Genomic DNA, 15,365 nt, shown 5'->3' on the forward strand with positions numbered 1-15,365 from the left:
AAGCTGATCCAAGTCTGGTCTAAAAATTCTGAGCACTAAAAAAACATTCATTTGGAGACTATGAAAGGAATTCGAAGGTTGTTCTATAGGAACTCAAGTCCAAGGTACTAGTTCAAGGAATTCAAGTAAGAGGTATGAAACCACAAGGTACGTATGCTCATGAGTTCTTAGATTTTCAATATATCTAATGTTAAATGGTTCATATAATCCTTGTTGATATCTAGTTTAGGCTAAAGAGTGTACTCTCTAGATAACATATTAGAACCTCAATCCTCTCCTTGCAAGATTTACAAAGTAATCTAGGATTCCAAGGAAAAGTCCTTGATTGAGAGAAGGAATAACTTTTCATAGGATTCCATCCTCCATGTTTTCGTAGGAGATCTAACTTGAGAAATGAAGTCATGTTCTTGGTATCACATGTTTTGCTTGAAAGCATGCATTACAGGTATAGAGGATCAGGGCTTACACTTCAAGAAATACATACAAGGTTTGTCAAGAAACATCTCCAGGTATGTCTATATATCTCTTTATCTTATTTTTGTAGTTTGCGTTACATTACTAACATCTTTATGACTAGCTATCTTGAATCCTAATGATTCTTGTTCTAGGTGATTCATCACTTGATAAATCTATCCCTCCTCATATTCTTAATTGATTTTATAGAACCCTAGACATGTTCTCTAGAAAACCCTAACCTAAGGGTATGCTAATGTCAATGTTTGAAACCCTAAAACTGCTTAGGGTTCTTGGGAAATGCTATTTGAAACCTTAGACATGTTTGGGGTTTTGGTATGATCATGAAAACCCTAACTTGTTAGGGTCGAAATGGTGTTGTCTGAAATCCCGAACCTTTGAGGTTTATTATAGTAGGGTTTTCTAAGTTATGAAACCCTAGATCTTTAGGTTTTGGTTGGGTCTATAAGCAAAACCCTTGTTATATATTTAGAGCCCTAGGAATGAAACACTAGGTATGTGTCCATTTGCTTAAAACCCTAGCTTGTTCTAGGTCGATATATGTCTAACATGTTGCTTGACATAGGATATGCTTGTGCATGATGATGAATTCCTAGATATATGTGTTGACCTAATTATTAATGGTCATAAGTCTTAGGGTTTAATATAACTTATATAAGTCCTTGTCTGAATTTTATATTCTAGGATGATGCTGAGATGAGAAAATCTAGAGTTTGTAATCAACCCTAGTGGATGCTAGTCATGTTGTTGATTGAAGTTGTAATTGCTTCTTGGTTGCCTAGGGTTTGTATGAAATCCTAGTAGAAAGTCTAACATATGAAATTTGAAAGTTGTTAGATGTATTAATCTGATTTGTCTGTAGGATTTGCTATATGAAAGATCGTGTCATGTCATTGAAACCCTACATATTATGAGTTTGATATCTTGATGAGCTGTGGTTGTGATTTAGGGTTTGTAACTAACCTTGGGCAAGAAGTTGAAGTATAGTCTCTTGCTGATTTTGTCTAATGCTTTTGTTGTTATAAGATTTGTGTTGTGGCTAACTTCATAGTTTTTGTTGTACTTGCTATCTAAGTTGTGCAAGTACACAATTTTCTAGGTGGTGAAGATGATCGAAAGAAAGGTTGATGTGATAAGCATGATATGAACAGTGGTGACTCTAATGATGGAAGCCACAAAAGATTCTCCGATGATGAAAAGAAGAAGCGAATCTCCCTAGGTTAAGAGGGAGCCTCGATAGAAGAGATCTCCCTGAGATTTAGAGGGAGTTTGGATAGAGAAAATCTCTCTGGTTGAGAGGGAGAGCATAGTTTTGATTGGAGAATGAAGTTTATGTTGCGGTATGTGAAGTTGAAAAGGAAAGATTCGATTGATAGGCCTATCGTGTTTGAAAAGCAATATCATGTAAACCTCGAAGGTTTGTGTTTATTTATGAATATGTAAAAGTATATTATTGATTGGGGTTGTGTAAATCTCTCGAAAGTTTTGATAGCATGCTAGATACTGATCAATTTGATCGAGAGAGATTTGTTGCCCTTGATATGCTGGATCAAGGAGAGGTTATGTGAGTGAAGCATTGCCTGGGAGGACATCTAGCCGAAACTTTGTGTTGATGTCTAGGTCCCAAAGTAGGGAGGGTGGTGTGGGTTATAGAGCTTTGACCATGGATACACACCTAGGTCCCTGGGTTGATAGTTAGCAAGTAAACCTGATGGCACCTAGAGAGGTTGAAAGCTTGAGTCCATCTTAGTCCCACCCAGATAGATTGCACTGGCATGGAATTTGGTCTGTGGCCTTGCAGTGCCTAAATTGTTGAAATACCAATGGATAGATTGCGTTGGTCAGGAATCTAATCCATGGCATTGCGGTGCCTAAAATTCTTTGTAGATGGCGTGTTTTGAGATCTTTCATGTACCTCCTTGATTATATGTAAATATGAATACCTCCCTAGTTAAGAGGAAGTGTTGAAGAAGGTAACTAGGTTCAATCTTCATTATTGTACTTGAGTCAAATGTAATATATTTGTCAAAAAAAAGTGAAAAGAATTTTATTATTAAATTAAATTGACTTATTAAAGCATGGGTTTCATGCTTGGGTCAATTATAGGTCAAGTCCCCATTGTAGGCTTTAGGTTAATTGTCAAAGTCAATTTTTGTTTGAAGACTCCTCCTGCATCAAGGTCTGCTTGCTGTCGGCTTCAAAAGAATCATTTCATCAAGTCAACAACCCTCAAGAGAACTCATGTTGACTCAAAATAGTGACACCGCTCTTCAAAATGTCATGTCGGCTCATTTATGGACAAACAACTATATATATAAGGACAAGGGCTTCACATTAATTACACATAATTTCGCATAAGATTTCAGACAACAATTTCGATACTACTACGGGACATCTCAAGTTCGGATTTCAGGTAGTCTACTTTCGGTGATCACAGAGAGTTCGTATAGGGTTTTTCAGAGACATATATTCGGTATCTTTACAATAAAAGGTTCAAATATCACAGAGAGCTCGGTGCTATTTTAGAAGGAAGGGTTCATTATTATAATAGAGATGAACTCGCATTGCAGTGACAACACGATTCAGTGTTCACATTGATCTTATCTCGGTGCTCTTTCTACAGTGACATCATCTCTATTACAATGACCTCATCTCGGTGCTCTTTCTACAATGACATCATCTTAATACTATTACAGTGACCTCATCTCAGTGATATTACAATGACTTCAATTCGGTACATGAAGAAGCTCGGATTGGTTGCAAAGGTGATCTCTTTAAGGACAAGTATGAAGAAGACTGATTGCTACAGGAGCAATGGAATTGAAGCATGATAAGGTTTACTTGATGGATGGAGGTAGTCTTGAGTTTGAGTTGTAAGGGTCTTGGTCGTCTCTTCTTGAATCTATTAAAGGAAGAATTTGTGATTGGGTTTTTCCCCTCGAGGGGCATTTTGCCTTGGTAGTGTGCCTACATCTTGTGTTCTCATCTATTTGTTGCTTGGCATTAATCTTGATGATAAGAAAAGATAATTAAAAGATCTAACACTAATAATGAAAACATCACAAGTTAATGTCATAGTAAGGAAAATCATTTAACTGCCATCTATATGGATTTTCCAACACCTCTACTGCGGACTTTGATGATGACCACGCAAATATGGATAAGCCAAAGACTGATGATGATAACTTTTTCTTTTATTTTGCTCTTAGAGGTGTTGAAATTTGATTGCAAGTAGAATTTCTAATCATGATAATTACTTGTGACTGATATATATGTTTCGTTTTAGCATTTACTACATTCAATTATGTCATCAAAGCAATTATACATTCAAAATACAAGTAGTGATCACAGTGCACAAAAGACAAGAGACACCAAAAATTAGGTGAGAGGCCATGGCAAAACCTACAAGGAGAAAACCCATCAATTCTTTCCTTATAGAATCATATCAAAATGAGATATATCCAAGTCACAAACACACTGACCAGTAGAAGCATGACAACTAATCCCTCAAATGCCAAGTCAACCCTCCAAACAAATATTCTCTTAGCACAAAGACAAGAGCATATTCATGTTTCATCACAGAGCAAGAAATTTAGACATCTGATGCTTCCACAAGAGGAAATAATTTCGGAGTTTAGAGAGCCAAAATATCGCACCACAAAGAACCATAAATTCAGGCTTTTGATGCTTCTATTGATAGACAAAACTTCATACTTGTATGTCTTTCCAGAACTTCGGACTATATGGTTTCCTTAGACTTGTGGCTTCCATAGAGAAAGGATTTTCAGATTTGTAGTTTTCCTAGAGACATAACTTCATACCACATAGAGGTAATCTCAACCTTCCACAAAGAGACAGATGTTACAGACTTGTTCTTTTCCACAGATAATGCAGACTGCTTGATTTGCCACAGAGAGAGATATATTAGCCAATGCGAAGTGCCCATTTTGGAGGAACCTTATGGGCTATTTATAGCCTTCCATATATGCAAAGGGATTTCTCTTGAGGGCTGAACCGACTTGGCAAATTGGAGGGACAAATGACACTTTCAAAAATTCAAATTTACTTCTTTTACAAGGGTCACGAAGAACATGCCCTTTTACATTTTCTTTTGACCAAAACAAAGCATGGAGAACATGCTAGAAAATAAAAATAATTTTTCTTGTGTTTTTACATAAAATACATATTGTTACAAGTATAATGATGATTATGAAGATTGACCCTTGTTACAATGTCAACACTTCCTCTTAACTAGGGAGGTGTTCATAATGACTCATCAAGATATTCTCAAGTTGAAATATTCTATAAGAAAGGATCCAGATTGATAAGCATCATCGATGATAACATCATCATAACCAACATTGTCAAAATACCAAGGCCTTGACAAGTAAGCTCTATCCCTCCACTAGATCAAAGCACAATGCTGGGAGGCATTTAATAGGACACCACATTGCCTCTCTCAGGTACATACTCCACCTAGGTTCACCAGAGTATGTCCTCCACAGGACCATTTCCTACTTGTCACAAGGAAATGTCAGTCCACTGGACCATTCTTTAGCCAAGTCCATGTACTTGACTTGGGGTGTTAATCGTAATCGGTCACAATACATGACACAAGAATGTCAGTCCAAGATGCTTATCCAATCCACCGTTCTCCCTATTGATGTCCATGTACTTGACTTACAACTGTTAGTCCTACCCACAGTAGAACTAGGTGTCCATCCTCACCTCCTCTTAACTTGTGAGGAGTAATCCGCAAGCCCAAGCTTGTCTCTGCTAATTTTTAGTGCTAGATTGTTCTCTATTGTAGATAATTGCATTTTTAAACTTTTTCAACAATTTACACATTACATTCACCCCATAGCATCATATCACCATTTGCAATTATGTAGAAAGAACAATAACATCAACAATGCAACATAACAATAAGGAACAATAGAAGAAAAGCATGCACAATTGAGACACCAGGATTTAGGTCAGAGACTAGGGCAAAACCCCACAAGGGTGAAAATCCAACCAAATTCTTCTTCTTAGATATTCATCAAATGTTTAGCTGAGATACAATGTACAAATATCATGAATCATAAGTCTTTCATCATCAATCACATTAGGCCACCTAGGGTCAATCCTGGATCATACTAGATCCTCATAAGATAGAAATAGACTTACCTCTCAAGGAGGTATTCACAAGCCCTCCTATTCTTGTACTAGAATTACTATCAACACCGTCAGAAGCATCACTGTCATACACATCACAGCTATATCATGAACATAGACATCACTATCATACACATCAATGTTATATACATCAGTGTCATAAAGCATAACCACACATCTCTGTCATAGAGGCACTGTCACATCTGTCATAGAGGTACGGTCACACCTATCATAGAGGCGCTGTCTCCCATCGCTGTCATAAGGCACAACCACACATCTCTGTCATCGAGGCACTGTCACATTTGTCATAAATATCACTGCCATCTTTGTCACATGGACACTGCTGTATATCATTGTAATAAGCAATGTTAAGGATCACTGTTATATATCACTGTCAAGAATCACATCACTGTCATATATAACTGTCATCCAAACTATACATCACTGACAAATCTCAGTTGATGACCTCTTTGCAACTTATTGAGTTAGGGCTTGATAACTAGCCCTTTTCGGGTCCTCCAAAGAAAAACAAATCCAGAGCTTTCAAGGCTACCCATTTGACTGTAGTTTGTCACATAGAAGACATATCACCTTGGGCACACATGGAAGGCCAGTGACACAGTTACCAGGGCACATGTTTACTACTGTTCTATAGCCATGGAATAGCCCTATCACCAAATATTACTAATCAATCATATATGCTGAAGACTGAACATAATACATAACTTGTTGACTTCTACTCAAACCTTAGGTAACTCGGTCCTGAGGTCACTTTATTGAGGTGTACAACGACTCCCTCAAACTATGGTCTGATCTACCTACGACCACCTCAAATCATACCTTATTTGATTATTTCAGCCTGCAGTCATTCCTACTAAGCCTCGGCCCTGTGCTTAAGGTAATGCTGCCTCCTTTACAGCTACTCCAGACCTCAACGACAGACTCCTACTAGGTCACGGTTCTGTGGTTAAGGTACTGCATAGATCTGATCTGGGCCTTAATTCTCGTGAAATCCTCCTTAATACCTCTGCGCTAATTCCTCTATAGATGTGGCTATACTCCAACAATACCCCAGATGTTTTGACCCTCCAAAATAGGCCTTTCAACCCTCTCCAAACATCTGCCATAGGGGTCAACCCATTTTTAAGTTATCACACTTCTGCGACCAAGACTCACAAGGAGATACACCTTAAACATAGTTCAAAATTCGTCTCACAAATTCAGCCAACTGCTCTTAGAACTTGTCCAGACCAAAACACAAGAAAAGACCAAAGCATGACTCCTTCTCCAACTCAGCTAGGGCATTCAAAGCCTGTAGCTACCTCAGATCATTTCACTTGGACGAGTTGCACTTGATGTCATTGAATGAGCACCAAAGGCTCTCGATTTATACAAATTGTTGGAGGAGGATGGGAGTGCCATATTAGTTAATGTGACCCTTTAAATTAGAAAAGCCGACTTGATGAAGCATTGAAAACCCTTTCAATTTACACATATATTTAAAATAATTTATCAATTACTTTGATGATTGGTTGCCCAAGTAAAGTTGTCACAATAAAGAGGAGTGCCAAGAACATATCAATAATAATATATTCCTTTAACCAATTTGAATTCTTCCTTGGGGCAGGATGGGCTTCTTTTCGGGTAATTGGATTTCTCTTGGGGAAATTCATCCCAAAGCTGCCAATTTTCAATAGTCTCGGAAGTACTCATACTTCCCTTACATCAGCTACCTGTTCATGTGTGGAGATCTGTTGTAACTTCTTGGCTCCTATCTGCATGACATCTCGAATCATAATGTGCTTTGACCTTCCATGAAAAACCAGGTTCTTTGACAATCTTCAAACTGCTTTGATCATTACAAAATGTTACAGTTGAATCCATCAAACTTTTTACAGAGCCAAACTGCTTAACTGCACAAACATCCATATCTTTTGCCTCCTCAGTGCTTAGTGCAACAGAATACTGCTTCATGCTTTTCCAAGAAACCATAGCAAATCCCATGTAGAAACAATCACTAGTAGTACTTCTTTCATCATTAGCACTGCCAGCCTAGTAATCGAATTACATACATCAGAGAACCAATCAACTTCCATCATTCAAATTCCAGGAGGATCTTGATTGCATGCTTCCCTTGACTAAGGAAGTTTTTACCAAGTTTCTGTCAAACCTCAAGTCTCAAGTAGTAATGTATCAATCCAAGATTCTTCATGTCGAGTTGTGCTCCTGGCTCCCTTTGAAGGCAACGTCTTTTCCTCTGACTCAAGAGTCCTATCATTAGAAACAAATCATTAAGATCATTCTTAATCAATCAATCTTGAGGTCTTCTTCAATCATGAGGTGATCTCAAAATCCATGGGTAGCGCTTCCAACTGAGAGAAACATCTTATCATGAACCTTTCCCCCTTAGGGACCACTTGAACTTAGTTTTTTTTTCCCTATGTAAATCAATAAAATAAGAAAACAGAAACACTAAATCTAACCTTAAGCTCCCGCTAATGCTATTTAAAGAAGTCTCCACCCTCCATTTGAATCACACAATTCATTTGAGGAACTTGGAGTTTTTGAGTTGAGGTTCTTGGGCTGATTTGGAAAACTGATTGAAGTGTTGATTTGAAGAATTTGTTGGGCTGATTTGGACAACTGATTGAAGGGATGATTTCGAGAGTTTTGGCGTTGATTCAAGGGTTTATTTTCAGAATTTCTTGGGCTTTTTTACAGAACTGTGTTTTTGACTGTTAGGAGCTGTTTGGGATTGTTGCAGTTGTGCTTCTTCTCTTTAATTTGGAGGGCTTGTGAAAATATATTGATGATGCCTTTTTTAAAGCCTAGTTTGTACTCTCTTTACAATTGCTATATTCTTCTTAGTATTTAAGAATTTCTTGGGTTTTACTGGTGGACAATTTTTTTATCAGTGTAAAAATTGCCATGGCTTCTAATGAAAAGAAGGATCTGGCATGAGGGGAATGATATGCAACTATTGTTAGAAGGAAGTTGGTGATGGTGTTGGTGGGGGGTTTATTCATAACTTGAAACAACTCTTACTACGTGCAAGAGGGATTGTGAAACCTCACCTAAAAGGCTTCGAGGATCTAAAAGATGAGATCCTAAGCTTTCTTGAATCCTACCAAAAGCAGATAAAGCCAAGTCCAACAAGATTCAAAAATAGATAGGGAGAAGTTTAGGTTCAATTCATAATGATAATCAAAAGCAAATCCCTAGTTTGGAAGAATCCTCTACTTTGAAGAGGCTGTGTATGCTTAACTAATTCTTTGTACCCTGCACCACCCCTGATGCTATATGGAAGACGATGGAAAATGGGGTTGCTTGGGAATGCATTACTAGATGGTGGTATGATGCAGACATACCTTTCAATGCTTCTAATTCTGTATATTATCAACCTATGTTATATGTTTAGCATTATGTGGTTTGGGCTTCATAGTTCCTAGTTTTCATGGTTTTAGAGGGCCACTTCTACAAAACGAGGCTCAAAGAATATATGGACACCTCACAGAGTTCAAGGATTCCTAGAGTAAATTAGCGTGCACAATCATGTCTAATGGATGGATAGATAGAAGATCTCCTACCTTTTTTAATTCCTAATTGCTTGCCTAGAAAGAACTATGTTTATTGAATCTATGGACACATCTGATTAGGTGAAGGATGCTCCCTTGCTATATACGTAAGAAATTTTGTATATTTGTGTATAATGATTGGAATTCAAATGGATACACATCAATATATATATATATATATATATATATATATATGAATATTTTATGTTTTTTGGTTGATCAATTTTGTGGTCTGGTTTCTAGTTTTTCTCTGGCGATCAATCTAGTTCTAATAACATTGTTCACGATATATTATCATTGTGGAATCTAGATGATTCACAATAATGAATCTTGAAATACATTTACTACCTTTTTTTGGTTTCAGGCTGTCAAGACATGGGACAACTATTGGGATTCAATATTGTTGTTGCTTTAGATGTTTGAAAAAATGAAATAAATGAATATTTTTTCTTAAACTTTGTTGATACTTTCCATGATATTGCCTGTTGACCACTACATGTCAACTACCCATAGCAATGCACCCCTTTTTTCGCAAAAAGGGACAATGCTAGATCGACGTGTCCGTGCCATTCGATTTTCATCATCAGCTCGATTATGTTATGTTGTAAACCCAGTCTACATGTGTAAATTGTAAATAATCTTAGCAGATTTGAGTCATGTATGTAAATTGCGTAGGCAAACCTAATTTTCTAGTGATAATCTACGTTCCAGAAGGTTTTTTGTCTCACCGATCCATGATCGCCAGAGTTTTCCTTCAGCCTAACCCCAAAGCCGGAATGGATTTTGTCATTAGAATCTTAGGGGACTCCTAGTGTACTTGGTCGAGTCTATGTAAAAGTAATTTGGAAATAACTCTAACTATTTGGTTAGGTTATTATAAGTTGCTTGATCTGCTAGATTATATTTGTGTCGCAAGCCTGGGTGGTCTATGAGGGTCTATGTCAAATGGGTTTTCCCCCTTGAGATGTAAAATTGTAAAAGTCATGATGTAAAGTGTCTTGAGGGTTAGAAAATGTTTTAATCCCCTCATAAGTCCTAAGTCCTAAGTCCTAGGTCCTAGGTGATTTTTCCAAAGGGCTAAGTTCGAGGATAATAAAAAAGAAAAAAAAAAAAAGAAGATATAAATAATAAAAAAATAAAATTAAAAAAATAAAAAAATAAAAAAAAATTGAAAAATAAATAAAATAATAAAATAATAATAAGTCAAAATTTTGCAAAGTTTTAATTTTTTAATATATTAAAATGCATTTAAAATTTCGATGGATGAGATTAAAAGGGATTTTGATTCTCATCGACGGTCGAGATCATTTTGACATGGATCACTCGAACTAGCCGTTGGGAAATTTTCCTTTAAATAGGGTGTCAGGAGTCATTTGAGATCAGATTGGATCTTAGAGTCTAGTGCTAAAGAAAGCTCTCTTGTAGTCTTTTTTTCGTGCAATAAAGAAAGACTTTGGGGTTGAAAATCTTGCTGGTGTTACTCTTCTGAAAATGCTATAAGATATTTTATTTTTCTGCATAATTTTATTTTCAGCCATTGGTAATAGCTTGATGAAGATTGATTTAGGCACAGGTATCTTGTTTGATCTCTGAGGTTTGAATGATAGTTTAATTTCTGAAACATAATGTCAGGTATTTCCATTTGATCTAAATTTCACTGTTGTTTTCTTCCTCTATGTTAATGGTTGATTTAAGCTGTGCAAGAAATCTTCTTTTTTTAGTCTACTGGGCGTTACGGGAAGTTCTCGGCTGAACCAATCAACTCCTGGATTGCGTTTTCTGAAAGAGCCCAACTAGTTTTTGATTCCGGGCTTATCATTTGATTTTTTTTTTTGAATGCATGAAGGGTTTTCTGAAGCACTTCACATTAAGTTTAAAATTCTGAAAATATTTTTGTGGCATAACGATAAATCTGGCTACCTAGAGCCTCTGAGTTGTAATTACTGTAATTATTTAGCTGGTTTCAGGGTTTTTAGGTTTTGTTTCTTGCACATTTTATTTTTGGGTGTTCTGTTTTTTGCCATTGCAGGTTGCAGGGACAGATTTTGAAAATTTTTTGGGGTTTTCATTAGACGAATCTGAATGCAGGGCAATTTAAAATTTACTGGAGAATTTGTAGGGTTTTTCTAAAGAAAGTCGAGGTTCTGTCCAGGCTATCTGCTTGCTGGGGTTCCATTTACAGGAATTTTTTCGAATTTTTTTTTAAGCTGTGATTGCCTGACTGCTGCCAGCAAACCCTCTGGCAGCCTCAGTTTTCCTGCAAGGACGTTTTTTTCTATGCATCCGCAGTCTTCACGCTTCATCTTTTCCTTGCTGCCATCAAACCTGCGTTTTCTTCATTTAAGCTCCACGCATAACCCTCAGCACCTCTGTTTCATGCAAAAAGTCCCCACGCAGTCACCTCCTTCACGCTGCTCTCCCTCTCTCGTCGAGCTATCAAACCTGCAAAATAAAACCTCTGCCCCTTTCAACGCAGCAAAAGCATTCCCACGCATTTCCCCTTGCTGTCTACAATCTCCAGCTCCAAACCTATATCACGCTGCTGTCAATCCTCCAGCAAACCCGTAGGCGGAAAATCTCCCACGTTGTTCTCTCTCTGCTGTCAAACTTCATCGAACCTGCAAACTTTAGCCATCTTCACGCAGCTCTCTGCTTACATCTGTCACTCCTTCGTCTTATACGCTGTCAGCCTCAACGTATCTCTGCCATCGAACTAACCTGCAAAACAAGTGTTGCCCACGTCCCTCAAATACCCTCACGCTGACTTGCAGTCACTTCTCTGTCCAGACAGCCATCTCCACGCCGCGAGCAAATCCATAGAAGCACCCCGCCACAAACCTGCATATTACAATAGCTAAAACAAAAATTCAATATGCGTGAGTTTTTCTTTGTTCTTTTTTTTTCATATGCGTTGGTTAGTTTTAGCTTAGATTTTTTTTTTTTTTTTTGTTAATTTAGATTTGAGTTTTGTTTATTTAAAATTTAGATTTTATAAATTTCACCTTTTTTATATATATACATACGGAATTGGCATTTTATTTTTCGTATAGTTTAGATTTTTATCTGATTTTCATTTAGATTTAAATTTCTTTTATTTAGATTTTTAGAATTAAATTTTTAGTTTTAGATTTTCATTTTACTTTTTCTATAGTTTAAAATTTATAGTTTAGGATTTTATAATTTTTGTTAAAGTTCCGTTTCATTTAAATCAAAATTAGATTAGACTTTGATTTTATTAAGTTAGATTTTAGCTTTTAAATTTAGAATTTTAAAATCATAAAGAAAAAAAATGATAAAATCATAAAAAAGTTTCTTTTTCAGATTTTAGATTTAACTTTGGTTTAGATTTAGATTAGATAAATATTTAGGATTTTGAGTTATTTTGTTTAGTTTTTCATTTAATTAAAAAATATAAAAAATCAAAAAAATAAAGAAATATAAAAAGATCATAAATGGTTAAGAAATAAAAAGGTTCCTTTTCTTTTTTTTGGGATCTTAGTTTAGAATAGATTTTAGCTTTATTCTGATCTTTTAATTTTAGAATTTAAAAAATAAAAAAGTTCTTTTAGTATTTAGTTTTAAATTTCATTTCGTTTAGTTTAGTTTAGTTTTGTTTTATTTAAAAAATATAAAAATATATAAAAATTTAAAATTTTTGAAAAAGCTTAACAAAAAATTGAAAATTCATTTTTGGTGTCTTTCGTGGTATCTATGTTCCACTTTTCTATAGTTAAATGCACTTAAATGTTTATTTACAAGTTAGCTATATGAAAGTGGTAACTAGTCAGCGTTTAAATTTTATGATCACTTAAAGCATTTGATTTTTCTCGAAGTTTAATTGCTGGAACATTGTTAAGCACTGTGCATCTTGTATCGCTTGGATTTTCGATGATAAGTGATTGTTTTACATGGTTTATATTTATGCAACATTTAATAAATAATCATTTAATCATTAACTCCATAAGACACTAGTACATTAATTTCTAAATCAATCAATTGCTAATTTGCCTTGCTGTGTCTCCCAACCCAACTGGTCGATAGTTGGTCATCCTTTATCCCATAAGGTCTACCCCCCTTGGCTTCGGGAGACGGCTTGAATGGAGAGATCGGGGATCAGGGTAACAGCCCCCGGTCTGAGCGTTGTCGTGGCAATCTGTGCAACAACATTGCCAATAGGTTATATTCCAAATCCTTTTCTATATATTCATTAACATGATCTTTGCAACATTGTAATAGACTTAGATGATCATAAGGAATAAGAATGTGTTGTCGAATCTGTATGATCTCCCTAGCACTACCTGCTAAAAATAGTAGTCTCCTGAAACATCTCGTATGTCACCAAAAAATGGTCTCAATGGCAGTAAGGAAATTGGTTATATCATCATACTGCATGCAAGCTTTGGAATCCTAGACGAAAAACCTGCTAAAACATTAAAACTAGCTCTATCTTGTGTAATTGAAACCATGGAATCTGAAATTTAACAACTTTGGTGTCAAAGATCATAGCCATAAAATCCACTGAGTTATGTGGCCATGAACAGTCAATGATGAACAATTAAGAGGGACTAAGGAGAAGTCCAACCTGATCTGGAATGTGCTCTCAAACAATAATAAATGTTACACTTGATGTCACCAAGGGTAAATTTAGTGTTAATTGGGCATATTGGCACCTTATCATGGGCTCCACAATCTTAAAAAAATAAAGAAAATATTTTCTGAATGTGTGGGAGTGGCACCTGAATGTTTGGGGAGTGCGGGGGGAGTACAGGCAGAGCAGAGGCAAGTGTGCTCCCTTATAGTCAGGGAGCACATTTTAATGGATTCTAGGAGCAGTCCTGAAACAGATTCGTTTTGGGTTTGTGCTCATGCGACTGTTTTTACGAGTCATCCTAGAGTGCGACTCGGGAGTGAGATATGTAAAGCTTGAAGAGTTTTACCATGTTATATTTGGTCTTCTCTAGTTCCATAGTGGAAGGAGAAATGGCTTTTGAATGTGTAGTACGTATTGTGTTGGAAATCATTTATTTTGATGATTGTAATTTATTTGACTATGGACCATTTTACCTCTTCAAACCGTGCTAGTTTTTATGGTTCAGCCAACCTTAGAAACTTTTACATTGGTTTCTTGCATTATATAAATTTTAGTGGCAAATGCTGTTCAGAAATCTTTGACAATCAATTAAATTATAAATGAATTTATTGAACATACATGATAGACAATGATGTTGTATATGCATACTCAAGAAGATGATGTCATTTAGTCACACTCATTGTCAGTTTGTTTGGCTGAAGTCTGAAGGAATGTTATCACTGATCAGGCTTTCTACATGAAATAGAGTCAGGGATGTGTATATTAGCAGCAAATCTCCATCACTGTTAAGGCATGAACTTGAGGTGCAGCAAATGCTTTAGATACTTTATGACTGATTTAAGATTAGATATGTTTTCTTTTAGAGTCTGGGCCTTGCATATGTCAGAAATATGATACTTCACTAAAGGAATGTTTGTTCATTTGCAGATGCATCATTTCTGGATGAATGGTCTTTTGATCACTTTCACAGCCTGTTAAACCAATCAAACGAGGACCTACAATTGAAGCAGTTGTTGCATCAAGATAAACTAGTCATTTTTTTACATCTCTTGGGTTGTGATACAAATGGCCATGCACATCGACCCTACTCGTCAATCTATTTGAATAATATTAAGGTGGTTGATGACGGTGTTGAAAAAACATATAATCTTATTGAGGAGTTCTTTAAAGATAATCAAACTGCATACATATTTACAGCAGATCATGGAATGAGCGACAAAGGTTAGTCTCATTTTGCAGATCCTAAAAGTTTTTTCAATTTGGACCATATTTAAGTTTACCAGAAAATCATTATATGGGCTTATCCCTTTCTCTCTCTCTCTCTCTCTCTCTTCCACATTCTTTCTTGTATCTTTCCTGTGTACTGCATATATTATAGTTTGTTATTCTCTTTTTCTTGCAATGCATTCAATTGATTGATGTCCAACATTCAACATGTAACAACTTTTGTACGAGAATAGAATAAAGTCACTTTTGCAATACCTTGGGGGGGTTGTTAAAAAAGGAGGTAATTATGCAATAGGATAGATTATAAAATAATTATGCATCCCCTTTTAGACGGTTGTGTC

General features: G+C 36.0%; 1 protein-coding gene across 3 annotated transcripts in view; it reads left to right on the top strand.

The window, feature by feature from the left end:
* Positions 1–15,365, top strand: part of LOC149207043 (sulfatase and phosphatidylinositolglycan class N domain-containing protein) — a 412,661-nt gene that overhangs the window by 151,863 nt on the left and 245,433 nt on the right. For all 3 annotated transcript variants that reach the window (XM_089395653.1, XM_089395652.1, XM_089395654.1), the window contains exon 4: positions 14,725–15,018. In XM_089395653.1, coding sequence (XP_089251779.1) covers positions 14,725–15,018 — 294 coding nt within the window. The remainder of the gene's footprint in view (positions 1–14,724; positions 15,019–15,365) is intronic.

Source organism: Pinus tabuliformis, chromosome 1_2 (genome assembly GCF_031772625.1).
Source record: "Pinus tabuliformis cultivar Carrire ecotype Pingquan chromosome 1_2, CPIR1, whole genome shotgun sequence".
Classification (NCBI taxonomy): Eukaryota; Viridiplantae; Streptophyta; class Pinopsida; order Pinales; family Pinaceae; genus Pinus; species Pinus tabuliformis.